The sequence below is a fragment of the Hemibagrus wyckioides genome, linkage group LG08 (assembly GCF_019097595.1).
Source record: "Hemibagrus wyckioides isolate EC202008001 linkage group LG08, SWU_Hwy_1.0, whole genome shotgun sequence".
Classification (NCBI taxonomy): Eukaryota; Metazoa; Chordata; class Actinopteri; order Siluriformes; family Bagridae; genus Hemibagrus; species Hemibagrus wyckioides.
Window position 1 is genome coordinate 26,737,262 of NC_080717.1, and position 10,542 is coordinate 26,747,803.

The window sequence follows — 10,542 nt, forward strand, 5'->3', positions numbered from 1 at the left end:
GGCAATACAGAATGGGCGTGGTTTTCGCTTGGCCCTGTCACTACTCGATCCGTACCCGAAATACGATTTGTACTGCGCATGCGCGGGAACTCTTTTGCTCTGCGCATGCGCGAAATTGCTGCCGGGAACGTGTTATAATATTATATTATTATTAGTTTTAGTACAGAATTATTATAAAATTGTATTTTATTATATTTATTGCAATAACAATTTAACAAACTACCTAAATAAATAAACGAGGCTTGAGACTAAGAGTCTTCCTAACTAAATTATTTGAAAGGAAGGGTCTATAATATATATATATATATATATATATATATATATATATATATATATATATATATAGATATATATATAAGAGAAAAAAAATATATATATATATATATATATATATATATATATATATACACATATATATACGTGTATATATATATATATATATACACATTTGTTTGTAAATTAAAAATGTAAATGATCAAATTCAGAATTCTTGTCTTCGCCTGATCGTTTCATAAAAAATGTACTTTTTGTTAAACTTAGGTATACTTATATATATATACCTATATATATATAATATAAAACCGCATACTTATAACCGCATATAAGTATCATTAATCGTCCCAAAACGATGAGTTGTAGTGCTTGCGCATGCGCGGAAGACTGACTCGCGCTTTAACACAGTGACGCATGCGCGCTACTGAGACGGAGAAAAGATGCAGCAGGAAAGGCTGGATGGCGTGAGACATACTGCTGAACTTCATACTCTTAATATCCCTGTAATATTATGGTCATGGTTTAAAAAGAACCACTGAACAGTCTAAACTAAGGTGGTGGTGTTTTTTTTAAGACACAAAACATTTTTCAAATTTACTAACAAACTAATTCCTTATTTTTTGAAATACATACTTTTTATTTATCTCACTGAAGCCGGACAGCAGAAGTTCAGAAAAAAGTATAAAAATAAGTCACCTGGTCTTTTTCCATTCTTCAGTTGTTTACAGGTATAAAACTACAGGTGTACAGATGTTCCTAATAAAGTGTACACTAACAGACTGCAAGCAAAAACAATAACGTCTGTAAAAATGAATTAATTTGATACATTCATTTCATGTGTTTAAATGAGTGGTGAAATAACAATAAATGAGCAGTGAAAAGGAGAAAAAATATTGTAAATCTGTCAAAAAATAAAATAATAATAAGAAGAAGAAGAAGAAGAGGAAGAATGAAATGGTACTTTATCAGGTCTTTCAGCTTTCAGAGTTTTTTCCATACATGTTTTCTCAGAAGTGTGATGTAATCGAGAAGGTGATCCATTCTCTGTAAGGGGCATTTGTTTGTTTAATGTTTACGAGAAAGGAGTCTCCAGTATCAGGAATGTGTAATAGACATTATACACAGTGTTTGTCCATGTGTTAATATCAGAACTTAATGGCTGATTTATTTTTTATCTTCTTTGTTGTTGTTGTCTTCATCTGTGGTAGATGTGAGACGCAGTTTAATTCATCGACAGCGGAATGCCCGCCCTCTAGCCACCGTGTCACTGCCACTACACCTGTACCCTCGATCAGAGCTGTACCACAGCCACACCCACAGACAGGTACATATTTCTTATTCAAATGACCAGGTATACTGGAGGTGCTACTGTGTTTCTTTAGAAGAAGAAGAAAAGGAAACCTTTATTTTCGCCCCACATACATTGCAGCTTTTTTATTTCATCACGTATCCCAGCTGAGGAAGTTGCAGAGCGCAGGAGCAGCTATGATGCAGCACTGCTGGAGCTGAGAGGGTTAAGGAGAAAGGGCCTTGCTCAAAGCAGCTTGGTAGTACTGGGGTTTGAACCCTGACCTTCCAATCAACAACCCAGACCCTGAACCACTTGAGCCACCACTGCCTGTTTAGATGAATCTTTATGTATGAGAGAAAAAAGAAGGCCGTATTGAAATCATTCTCATGGAGAGATGACTGGATTTTAACAGGAAACACACTGCAAGCAAGCACATCACACACGACTAGAAGTTTTACAGAACAACCAAGAAGCAGGCGTCGACGAAAATCTCCTGGTGATGGTAGAATCGAAGTGGTGCTTTTTAGGACACTTTTTTTAGGACAAAGACGAACTGGGAAACAGGCTGCAATAGACACATGGCTAGGAAAAAAACACTCCATGTTCAAGGCCAAAAATAGCCACACAAGAAAGGAAAATAAGCGATACTGCTGTGTATGATAACACTGAGAACCGAACACATGGCAGGTAGAGTATAAGAGCTCTGATTGAACACAGCTCTTCTGTAGTCAGACACTAGACGGGATCATGAGGGTCTGCTTAGCACTTTTTACCATTTTTGTGGCAGCATATTGCCGTAAAGTCTTCACTGGGTGAGTCAGATTATTATATTAACAAGAAGTTGGTAGTATAGTAGTTTTTAAGAGTAACGATCCCACTGTGCACATCCCAAGTCAATTTATTTGTTAAAGAGTTTCTTTTAAGACTTTTGTAAAGTCCTTCCTATACTGTGTGATTAAGGGCAAACTCGTTATTTCATATTCTGTTTTCTTCCCCAAAAGAGACCAGGTTCTTCGAATTAATGCAAAATCTGAGGAACAAATCCAGCTGTTGAAGGAGCTGGAGAACACAGAAGTGTCAGAGGTACTGTATAGCAGACTTAAACATGTCTCTTGGTAAGCTTTGTGTAATAATTGTATGAGGGGATAACAGATACCAGGCAATACTTCATTCAAAAAAAATAAAAACAGATAAAGATTTCTAAAGTTTTTATTCCATCTTATTTATAAATGTGTATACCAAAAATTTGTATTGCCAAAATCAGTTTGTGGACACATGACACTGGCCTTCACGCTCATATATGCTTGTTGAAAATCCCATTCCACTTTAGTTCTTCTTTTGCTGCTATAATAAGATCCATTGTGTTGGATCGTGGCTGTTTTTTGGCACCAAGATGTTAGCAGCAGATCCTCTAAGCCATGTAAGGCCTCCATGTTCCCCACCTCGCCACTTACAGGACTTAACGGATACTTTTGATAGATACTGACCACTGCAGACCGGGAAAAGAGAGAGAGAGCGAGATTATATATGGGGAAAGCTAGTGGTGTGGTTCTAAATGTATGCAAGTTACACTATATACACATGAATCCCTCTGACATAATGCTAATAATCTGTGCATAAAAACAAATAATTCCAAAATCCCATGTGAGACGTGAAAATGTGTGAACCGTAACATGTGGTGCATCTTAAACATCACAGACTCTTATGAGAGATTATTCATAGAAATTGATCAAGAACGAACTCTTGTCCTCATTTAGCTGGACTTCTGGACTCATCCTGTCTCCAGTGACCTTCCGGTGGACATCCATGTGCCATACGCCAGTCTGTACGCTGTCCGGAAATTCCTTCAGGATAAAGAGATCCCCTTCCATGTTATGATCGAGGATTTGCAGGTGAGAAGCTTGCACACATGGAAATAAAGGATAATAATGTAGATAAAAAGTCGAGTCTCGAATGTTTCGATTTTGTTGTGCAAAAGGAACTCCTGGATAAGGAGCAGGAAGATTTACAGCGCAGCGCCATGAGGGGTGGAGATGCGAAGAGCTTCGACTACGCGGCATACCACCAGCTTGAGACAGTGAGTGCTCTCTTCACACACACACACACACACACACACACACACACTTACACACTGTTACACACACAGTGCTGTTGAATTCTCAATTCTGATTGGTTAATCTGTCCCTTTAGGATTTTGTGTGATCGTTTTTTACCAAAAAAGCTTGATTTTGCTGATTTCGCTGTGATTTTTGTGTTTTATTTATTTATTAAACTACAGAATCTTAAGCACAGGGTTTTTCTCTTAAACTCCTCCCAGTGAAGACATATGTAATTACTTTCTATGATAAGTTTATAAGTGCTAAACAAATCACAGGTTTCTATTAATGCACTTCATACGCTATTGTTTCTATAGCAACAACTTGGATGTATAGTGAGAAGACATTTATTTATTTGGCATTAAGGAAGGAGTCTCTAGTGTCAGTGCGGTAAATCTGATATTTTAAGGTTTCCGACAAAGTCTTTGCACTTTATAGTGACTTGATGACTTGGAGATGCATTCTTTTTGTCATGTTAACTTCTGATTGTTTGTAGATGTGATTTACTATTACTTATGTCGTTTTGATTACATCACACTTCTGAGAAATCATGGGTGTTGTGATATAATTTCATAATAATAAGTTTACTCATAAGTTTTTATTTAAATAAATGTCAAAAAACTGCTGAAAGACTGGATAAAGTACCATTTCAATCTTTATTATTATTATTATTATTATTATTATTATCATTTATTTATTTATTTATTTTTTACAATTACAATTTTACAGATTGCTGTTGCAATAACAGCAACTAACTTGTTTTACAGATGTTCAACTGCTACAATAAATGGATATAAATTGTGGTGTTTTAATAAATTACAAATATCACCTTTTGGGAAATTGCTGTGGAATAAAGCAGGGATAAGACAAATTTTGGGGAGTTTTGCATCAAATCACATCACACCACCTCACCATGGATTATCACAGCGCTCCCTCAAGTGTGTTTTATTTCTTTCTTACTGTTACAGCAGTCCTGGAGTAATAAATAGCTTAAAATGAATGAATGAATAAATGAATGTATAATATGATGTTTATGCATGCAGATCTACAGTTGGATGGACAGCATGGTGGCTGGTCATCCCAATTTGATCTCCAAAGTGCATATTGGAAGTTCTTATGAGAACCGTCCCATGTACGTGCTAAAGGTGAGGATAAAAAAAAATACAACTAGGCGTGACTGTGGGTGTGTCTCATTTGGCTTCCTAGTTCAGGAGTCAGGGCACTGATCAGGGAGTCATTTTAAGGCGGTTCTCTCTCACTCTCTCTCTCTCTCTCTCTCTCTCTCTTTCTTCCTTTCTGCCTACCCCTGTCTCTCTCTCTATTGCTTTCTCTCTCTCTCTGTCTCTCTCTCTCTCTCTCTCTCTCTCTATCTCTTTTTCTTTCTTCCTTTGTGCCTGCCCCTCTCTCTCTCTCTCTCTCTCCCTCTCTATCTCCTTTTCTGTCTTTTCTAAAGAGTTAGAAAAAAATGGCTAAACTGATGTACACTAGATATGGACTCCCAACCTAGTGAGCTAGAGAGCTGAAGGAGACGCACCCTGAATATCAGATGATGATGAATGTGTTACTCATTAGTAATGTATATGTATATAGTTTAGCACGGGGGGAAGCAACAGGCCTGCAATCTGGGTTGATGCTGGAATACACTCCAGAGAGTGGATCTCGACCGCCTCTGCTGTGTGGATGGCTAACAAGGTGAGCGACTCAATCGATCTAAATAATACCCGTCATGACTGTTTCCTCAAGGGAAATCAGTTTATTTGGAGCCACTTTCAATATATTAATACTTTTTGTATGTTTTTCTCTCTGTTCATTAGCTGGCTACAGATTTCGGCGTTGATCCTTCTGTGACTGCTCTTCTGGGACAAATGGACATCTATCTGATGGTCGTGACCAACCCTGACGGCTACGCCTACACCCATACCAACGTAAGCCTATGATTTCACTACACGCTTACAATTCTCATCTGCACAACCTCCACTACCTCACCTCAGCTGGTTTTGTACAGAATACACTACATTAAAATACTACACTAATATTTCACCTTTATTTATTTATATTTTCAGATTTTCTCTATACCTCTCTATATTCCTACCTGTATATTTTATTGCGATTTTACTGTTAGTCTATTATTATTTATTGATTCTTTTTTAAGACCCGGACAGTCCAAACAGCATGTTGTGTATATGATAAATAAAATAATTTTTATTCAGTGCAGTAGAACTTTTATATCTGGGTGAGCAGAATTTCAGGGATAAAATTTAAGACAGTATGTTTAACAAGATGACATTATGTTTAACATCACTTCACTTTTTAACACCTCAGAGATTCAAGTTTAGTCTTTCATTTGTTTAACTGTTAGGTAATTGATCACTGAACACACACAACTGGATTATTTATTTATTTTGTCTTAAGTGTCCGATCTTTGAACCGGGAACCCCGGAGCTGTGAGCCAGCAATTCTACCTGCTGCACCACTGTGTTGTCGGCTATAGTATAGGCCTTCGATAAAGATTTCATGGAATTGTTCATTTTCAGGACCGCATGTGGCGCAAGACTCGCGCCGTCAACCCCGGTTCCTTGTGCCGAGGTGTCGATCCCAACAGAAACTGGGATGCTGGCTTTGGTGGTAAAAAGATAATCCTAATTATTCGCAATAGCTGTAAAGATATTCAGCTATCCATCATGATCATCTCTGCGTCTCTGTGTCTCTTCAGGCCCTGGTGCTAGTAAGAACCCGTGCTCCGACTCCTACCATGGACCTTCCGCACACTCCGCCATCGAAGTGAACAACATCGTGAACCTCATCAGGAACCACGGCAACTTCAAGTCCTTTATCTCCATCCACGCCTACTCCCAGCTGCTCATGTACCCGTATGGATACATCTGCACTGACATCCCTGACCAGGCTGAACTCGTAGGTTTCCTTCTTTGGCCGCATTCTCATTTCTGATTGGTCAGAAGGTGTTGATTAATTGTCTTGAACAGCTCAGAGGCAGATCAATGGTTTAAATAAATCCTAACATTTATCTTGTATTGAGTAAAAAAAAACTTTATAGTTGTTGAAGTTTTCTGGAAGGAGATATTTAGTTAGCATTTAATGGAAGGACTCTCCAGTGTCAGCTTTATGTAACAGGACGTTTTCTAATCCTAGGACAGAGAACACTTTTTGTTTTCCAGTTTCTCGGTGACATGACCAAGAGCTTAAATCTGAGAAAGGGGAGAAAAACTAAAGGCCGGTGAAAAAAATACTGTTTATAGCTGCTATTAACATAAGTCACATTTGCAGATGTTCCAGGATGTTAAACAAAACTATAAACAGTCAGTTTTGTTCTTTTAGAAATACAAAAATGTAATCATTGGCCAGTCATCAACTTTCAGGTGATAATTGTGACTCTGCTTCATTACACAAACAACCAGTGGTTGATTATTTTCTTCTAATTGCATGCCCTCAAGTGACTGATTTGTGTGTCTACTTTAACCCACCCTAATGTTGTGTATTATAGTATTATAGTATAGTCCACCAAGCTACCACTGCTGGGTCCCTGAGCAAGACCCTTGATTGCTAAGTTGTATAAAATAAGATGAAATGTAGGCTGCTTTGAATAAGGGCGTCTGCCAAATGCCGTAAATGTAAATATGATGATATAACCTCCTGAATTGTTTTTGGTGTTTATTAGCATTCTGTGGGTCAACGTGCAGTACAGGCCCTCAGCTCTTTGTATGGAACCAGCTACAAAGTTGGAAGTATTTGCAAAATCATCTGTGAGTCTCTGCAACCTTCATTCTTTGTTTGTTATCTCCGACCCTTTCTTTCTGGTTCATGTACTATTATAATTTTTTTATCGCTTCAGATCAAGCTAGCGGTGGAAGCATTGACTGGAGTTACAACGTCGGTATCAAATACTCCTTTGCCTTCGAGCTGCGTGACACCGGTCGCTACGGCTTCCTCCTCCCGGCCAATCAGATCATTCCGACTGCCAACGAGACCTGGCTGGCTCTTAAGTACGTCATGGAATATGCACGTGATCATCCTTATTAGGACAATAACTCAAGTGAAACTAAAAATAAAGTCAATTTCTTGCTTCAAAGGACAACTGAGATGTTGCTAATATAAAAATAATATTTTTAGCATATTGTGTAATGTTGTTTTATGTACTTTCTCCTATAACCTGAATTTGACTTAATTAATTAATTAATTTGACTTGAATTAATCCTTAATTTTTTTTATTATGTGTTACACAAAAACATCGCACAAACATAACCAAACACCAACGCAGTGCTTGATATCTGTCCAAATTTGATAACGTTTAATCTTAACTGTTGACTTAAAAATTTTAAAGGATATTAATATACATCATTTTTATATAAAATATTGTATTAACAATACACCCCTAAGCATTTTTCTATCATTTGTCAATATTAATTGCAAAATTTTACCATTCGAATTTGTCAAATTTTCAATCACTCTAAAAAAATGTGTATTTTCTTTAAAAAAAAATAAAATAAAAGGTTTTTGCCTGATTAGCTTTATGACTTTGACTTTTATGAGTTTATAAAGGTGACAAAAATGGATGAAGATTCAAAATTATAACAATCACCGTTGCAATAGCCAGTGGTGGGCCGTGCATTTCACACCTAGGCCTTCACTGGCCTTCATCAACCGATTTCTTCTCCTCTGTCAGCCATTGTGAGTTAAAATATATATATTTTATTTAGTTTGTGTGGTTCACTGCCTTTGACTACTCCAATTATACAATTAAAGGACGGGAAATTGCTGACATAATCGTATGCCTGCTAGATGGCCCCAGTGACGCCAATTCGAAATCTGATTGGTTAATGGAACAGTTTCATTGCCACTTACTTTAAGCTGAAGGCCTCAAGGCAGATTTCTTTCACCCTGGCGACACATAATGTCAGCTACTGGCTGAAATATGATTAGATAAATACTCTTATCATAAATATACACTTCTGGAAGCAGTGAAACCAAGAGAAAAGCTATGAAATGCAGAGAATAGACTATTGGGAATAATTTAATACACATTCATGGAAAAATATATTAAATATATTAAAATGCAATTCAGTGATTCAGATCACTGCTGTCTAGGACAGCAGAGAAGGAAATTCTAGATTTTCTAGAATTCCAGAGAAGGAGTCAAAAATCAACTTAATCCAAGATCCTAAGACAACACAAAGGCTGAATTTGCGCTGTACAGTTTTCAGCCTAACAGAGAAATCGCACAATGTAAAGGACAATCTTTGTTTGAGAGTCGAGACTGGATTTACCAGCAGAACTTGTACCAATGTGACCAAAGAGTTCTGTCAGTGTCCGAAAAAATTTAGATTACAATCTCAGCTGCTTGTCCAAAAAGCCGCGGATAGAAGGATGTTGTAGGATAACACAAAATTCACAGGATGGCTACAGTAGTACAGTAGTGCAGTAGTACAGTAGTGGCGATAGTCGAGTGTGAACTAAACAGGAAGGAAAAGAAAAGTGGTTTGTTGAATGGTGGCAGCGGAGAAAAGGTCTCTCAATGGGACGTAAAAAAACATGAAAAGAAATATACAAGAATTACAGCCTCCTGGCATGTAGCTAAGTTAATTACCATGCAAACACTGTTCATTGAGCTAATTATTACAGTGTGAAGCTATTTAATGCTCTTTCCAGTCACAATGTAGAAATTTTCCATGGCCAAAGGTTTGGGGACACCTGACCATCACAGCCGAATGTGGTTCTTCCACCAATCTCTAATTGCCACAAAGCTGGAAGCTTCAAAGTTTTCACACAATCACAAAACCATCACCTAAGCACAAGCCAGTTTTTGCTTCTTTTTTTTTTTTTTTGCAGTTTTTGAGTCGAGGAGCTATCATCTTGGATCTTGATCCTCAGACACGAAGACAACACTAAATCCTGTTTATATTGGAATCATTTAGCAGAAGGGACTTATTTATATATTTATAATTTACATTTTTATAATATATTATATATTATATTTTTTTACACGTGACAAACGACAAGTGACAACAGCTGGGGTGAGATTTCCAGCGAGTTGTATCATATTTTTGTTTTTTTACAAACCGGGTTGTTTCCATCACCTCAAATATTATTCATATCGCTTGATTCACAAAATGGCATCCGAGCAGTCGAAGAGGCGCCGGAGTGGAGAAGAGGCCCTGAGTCTTACTTCAGTTTGGTGTGAACTCAATTTATAACAACCTACAAACATTATAGAACAATTTATTTACCAAGTATATGAGAATCATCCAGTTTTTGGTTTTAAGATGTTGAGGTTCTCTTTGGGAGAGACACGATTGGACAGGATTAGGAACGAGTACATCAGAGGGACAGCTCATGTTGGACGTTTGAGGGACAAAGTTAGGGAGGACAGATTAAGATGGTTTGGACATGTCCAGAGGAGGGAGAGTGAGTATATTGGTAGGAGAATGTTGGACATGGAGCTGCCAGGCAGGAGGAAAAGAGGAAGGCCAAAGAGGAGGTATATGGATGGAATAAATGAGGATATGAAGCTAGTGGGTGTAAGTGTTGAGGATGCAGAAGATAGGGATAGGTGGAGAGAGATGATTCGCTGTGGAGACCCCTGAAGGGAAAAGCTGAAAGAAGAAGAAGAAGATCCAGTTTTTGGTTTTGAGAATGGTAAAAATATCCAGAAGAGGGTTACTGATACACAGGCTACAACACTAAATACATTTTCCCTAACATGAGTTAATCTTAGCATAATAATTCATGGAGGTGTTTATTCAGTACAAAGGTATACACTTGTGTATAGACACAGTTGTTAATTTCAGACATAACATACACCACAAAAACACAAACAAATGCTCTGATCACGTGACCATACTCTTATTAATATATTACGAAGACGGT

At 37.5% G+C, this 10,542-nt stretch overlaps 1 protein-coding gene across 1 annotated transcript; it reads left to right on the forward strand.

The window, feature by feature from the left end:
* Positions 1-2,217: 2,217 nt before the first annotated feature.
* Positions 2,218-8,189, forward strand: cpa4 (carboxypeptidase A4). Its single transcript, XM_058396788.1, has 11 exons — positions 2,218-2,376; positions 2,566-2,647; positions 3,322-3,456; positions 3,543-3,641; positions 4,704-4,805; positions 5,251-5,352; positions 5,475-5,585; positions 6,195-6,285; positions 6,374-6,573; positions 7,337-7,421; positions 7,511-8,189. Exons 1-11 carry the CDS (start codon positions 2,312-2,314, stop codon positions 7,696-7,698), a joined length of 1,260 nt encoding a protein of 419 aa, XP_058252771.1. The 5' UTR covers positions 2,218-2,311; the 3' UTR covers positions 7,699-8,189.
* Positions 8,190-10,542: the final 2,353 nt, after the last annotated feature.